At 46.7% G+C, this 2,872-nt stretch overlaps 1 protein-coding gene across 1 annotated transcript; it reads left to right on the top strand.

The window, feature by feature from the left end:
- Positions 1 to 207: 207 nt before the first annotated feature.
- Positions 208 to 2,470, top strand: LOC111577300 (ras-related protein Rap-2b-like). Its single transcript, XM_023283502.3, has one exon. The coding sequence runs from the start codon at positions 694 to 696 to the stop codon at positions 1,240 to 1,242; it is 549 nt and encodes a 182-aa protein (XP_023139270.1). The 5' UTR covers positions 208 to 693; the 3' UTR covers positions 1,243 to 2,470.
- The last annotated feature ends 402 nt before the right edge of the window (positions 2,471 to 2,872 follow it).

Below are 2,872 nucleotides of genomic sequence, written 5' to 3'. Positions count from 1 at the left end.
ATGAGCTTGTAGTGTGACCTCATTAGCGGACTATTATCTATGATCATAATTACAGGGACACGGTGCAGCTCGGGGCTTCCGGTCGGGATCAGTGGCCGTGAGTGTGTGTGTGTGTGTGTGTGTGTGTGTGTGTGTGTGTGTGTGTGTGTGTGTGTGTGTGTGTGTGTGTGTGTGTGTGTGTGTGTGTGTGTGTGTGTGTGTGTGTGAGGGCAGAGGTCAGACATGAACACGGTAGTCCGGTCATCTGACGGGGGTTTCGGTCGCGGCTCCTTTAAGAAAGCGGAACTGAGTCTGTGCGTTTGACGCGCTGCGAGGATGTGGGCAGGAAACGCCAAGCAAGAGCAGAGAGGCGATCACGCTTCCCAGCGCCGTTGCACAATGCAGTGCGATCAAAATGCGCTTTAATCGGCCCCGCTGATGTCCAGGAGCGGACGTTCCCCTCGGATCTGCGCCCCGCGGCCCTCAGACAGCCGCCGAGGAGGAGCTTCAGCCGGTGTGGGAGTCGAGTCCGATCCGAGCCAGAGCGCAGCCTTCCCAGCCTGCTCGCTGTGAAAACATCGGGGCTGGTCAGCGGGTGGGAGAGAGAGAGAGAGAGGAGGCTTCGTCGCTGGGAAAAAAGGAGGTGTCTGCCTTTTTTTTTTTTTTTTTTTTTTTTTTTTAATAAACTCTCTCCCCCAACCCTAAAAAAAAGCCATGAGGGAGTACAAAGTGGTTGTTTTGGGGTCGGGCGGAGTCGGTAAATCGGCGCTGACGGTCCAGTTCGTGACGGGCTCCTTCATCGAAAAGTACGACCCGACCATAGAGGATTTCTACAGGAAGGAGATCGAGGTGGACTCGTCCCCGTCCGTCCTGGAGATCCTGGACACGGCGGGCACCGAGCAGTTCGCCTCCATGCGAGATCTGTACATCAAGAACGGGCAGGGCTTCATCCTGGTCTACAGCCTGGTCAACCAGCAGAGCTTCCAGGACATCAAGCCCATGAGGGACCAGATCATCCGGGTCAAGAGGTACGAGAGGGTCCCCATGATCCTGGTGGGCAACAAGGTGGACCTGGAGGGGGAGAGAGAGGTGTCCTCCGGGGAAGGCAAGGCTCTGGCCCAAGACTGGAACTGCCCCTTTATGGAAACTTCAGCCAAAAATAAAGGATCTGTGGACGAACTGTTTGCAGAAATAGTGAGACAGATGAACTACTCCACTGTTCCCAGCGGTGGAGACCAGTGCTGCTCCTGCGTCCTGCTCTAAGGCTCAATTATCACCTTCTTAAAAGTTGTCCTGCAGGCTTTTATTTTGATTTTTCATTTTATTTTGCTAAAAACTATTCTCTCTCTCTCTCTCTCTCTCGCCCCCTCCTCACACTGTTGTCTTATTGTTGCACACAAACTTAAAAAAAAATCGACAACAATCGATTATGTATCATAAGTCTGGAAAAGTGTTTACATGACAAAGTACTTGAATGTTTTGGGATTTTTTTTATAGCTTTGTATATGACACTTCTCTGGAAATGTGCCTCAATGGGAATGTCTTATTGTGAAACCTAAGAGACACATGTTTTTCTGGTTATTTTTTTTGTGTTTTTTCCTTCTTTTTTTGTTGAGTTGTACTGTTAGATCTTCTGGGATGGGTCCTTCTGTCCTGGAGATTTGATGGCGGTGGGTTTTCGTGCCAAATCCCCAAGCCGAGATGGGATGTTTAAGGTCTTTATTTTGGGGCTAAAGGAGGGCTGGGAAGTATTTCTAAATCTCCCAGAAACTTATCAATCACCACTCAAGCCTTGCACAGGTTTACTCAAATCTATTCCTCCAAGAGGCACAGACCCACCCAGTTAGATCCTGTATTTGAAGCTGTGGACTGTGGTGGAGTTGTGTCATGCCATGTTTTGTTTTTGTTCCCCCCCTCGCTCCCTCTCCGGTCTGGTGAAAGTGGATTTATCATGGAACTTGCACTTAGCTGACGGTGTCCCTCCTCAGTGTGCACAAACGTCGCTGCATGGGGGAAACGCCACGACCCCATGTCAAGTGCCTTCCTAAGAAATCTCCTGTGACTGTGCCAACTGATGAGTCCTACTTCCTCTGCAGTGCGTCTTGATGGCAATCAGAACTTCTTCTTTTTTTTTTTCCTTTCGCAGTTTCCAGTGTACACTTGATTTTTTGGTGTCGAAGAGAGAAGCGCCTCTTCCTATTTTGCTGTCAGGAAGCTCAGCTTGTAATAGACCTGCTGTTTCAGGGTCACATTCAGGCCGTTTCTCGAGGTACTAGTAGTCTGACAAGAATAACTTCTTTACTTACTGGGATTTTGGTTCAGTGAATGGCAAGCCATGTCTGTATGTATTATCTAGAGTTTTGTTTTTTTTCCTTTTCTAAAATGTGACATTTTTGACTTACCGTAATTGTAATTCTCCCTTTGGACAAATCTTCTGCCATCCAGCTGTCAGTTTGAAAGACTTGTAATACAAAAAGCATTTTACGTAAAACGTTGTGTGTTCTGTTCGTCTCTGCTGATGATGTGAGTTTATACAGTTTAGTTTAGGAGCGTGTTGCCGTGAAGAAATTTAGTGCTGAGAGAAGTGGCTGATTTGAAAATCCATTTGAAATGTCGATAATGAATTAATTGCATAGTAATTTACACCCACCAGCCGCTTTATGGGGTGCACCTGCAGAATCTGTTGTGATCTATTCAACAGCTCTGCTTTTAGGAAGCTTCGGCATTTTTTGTATTGATCTTTCTGTAATCTTTATCTATTTTTTAGTAACTGATGTAAAAAAAAATGATAATTTTGCTTTGTTTTTGACACTATAGTGGCTAGTGTTCCTAATAGTTTGCCTCCATAATGTACACTACCATTTGAAAGTTTGGGAGCACTTAGAAATGTCCT

The sequence above is a fragment of the Amphiprion ocellaris genome, chromosome 10, assembly GCF_022539595.1.
Source record: "Amphiprion ocellaris isolate individual 3 ecotype Okinawa chromosome 10, ASM2253959v1, whole genome shotgun sequence".
NCBI classification, from domain to species: Eukaryota; Metazoa; Chordata; class Actinopteri; family Pomacentridae; genus Amphiprion; species Amphiprion ocellaris.
This window is presented reverse-complemented; position numbering and strand designations above follow the sequence as displayed.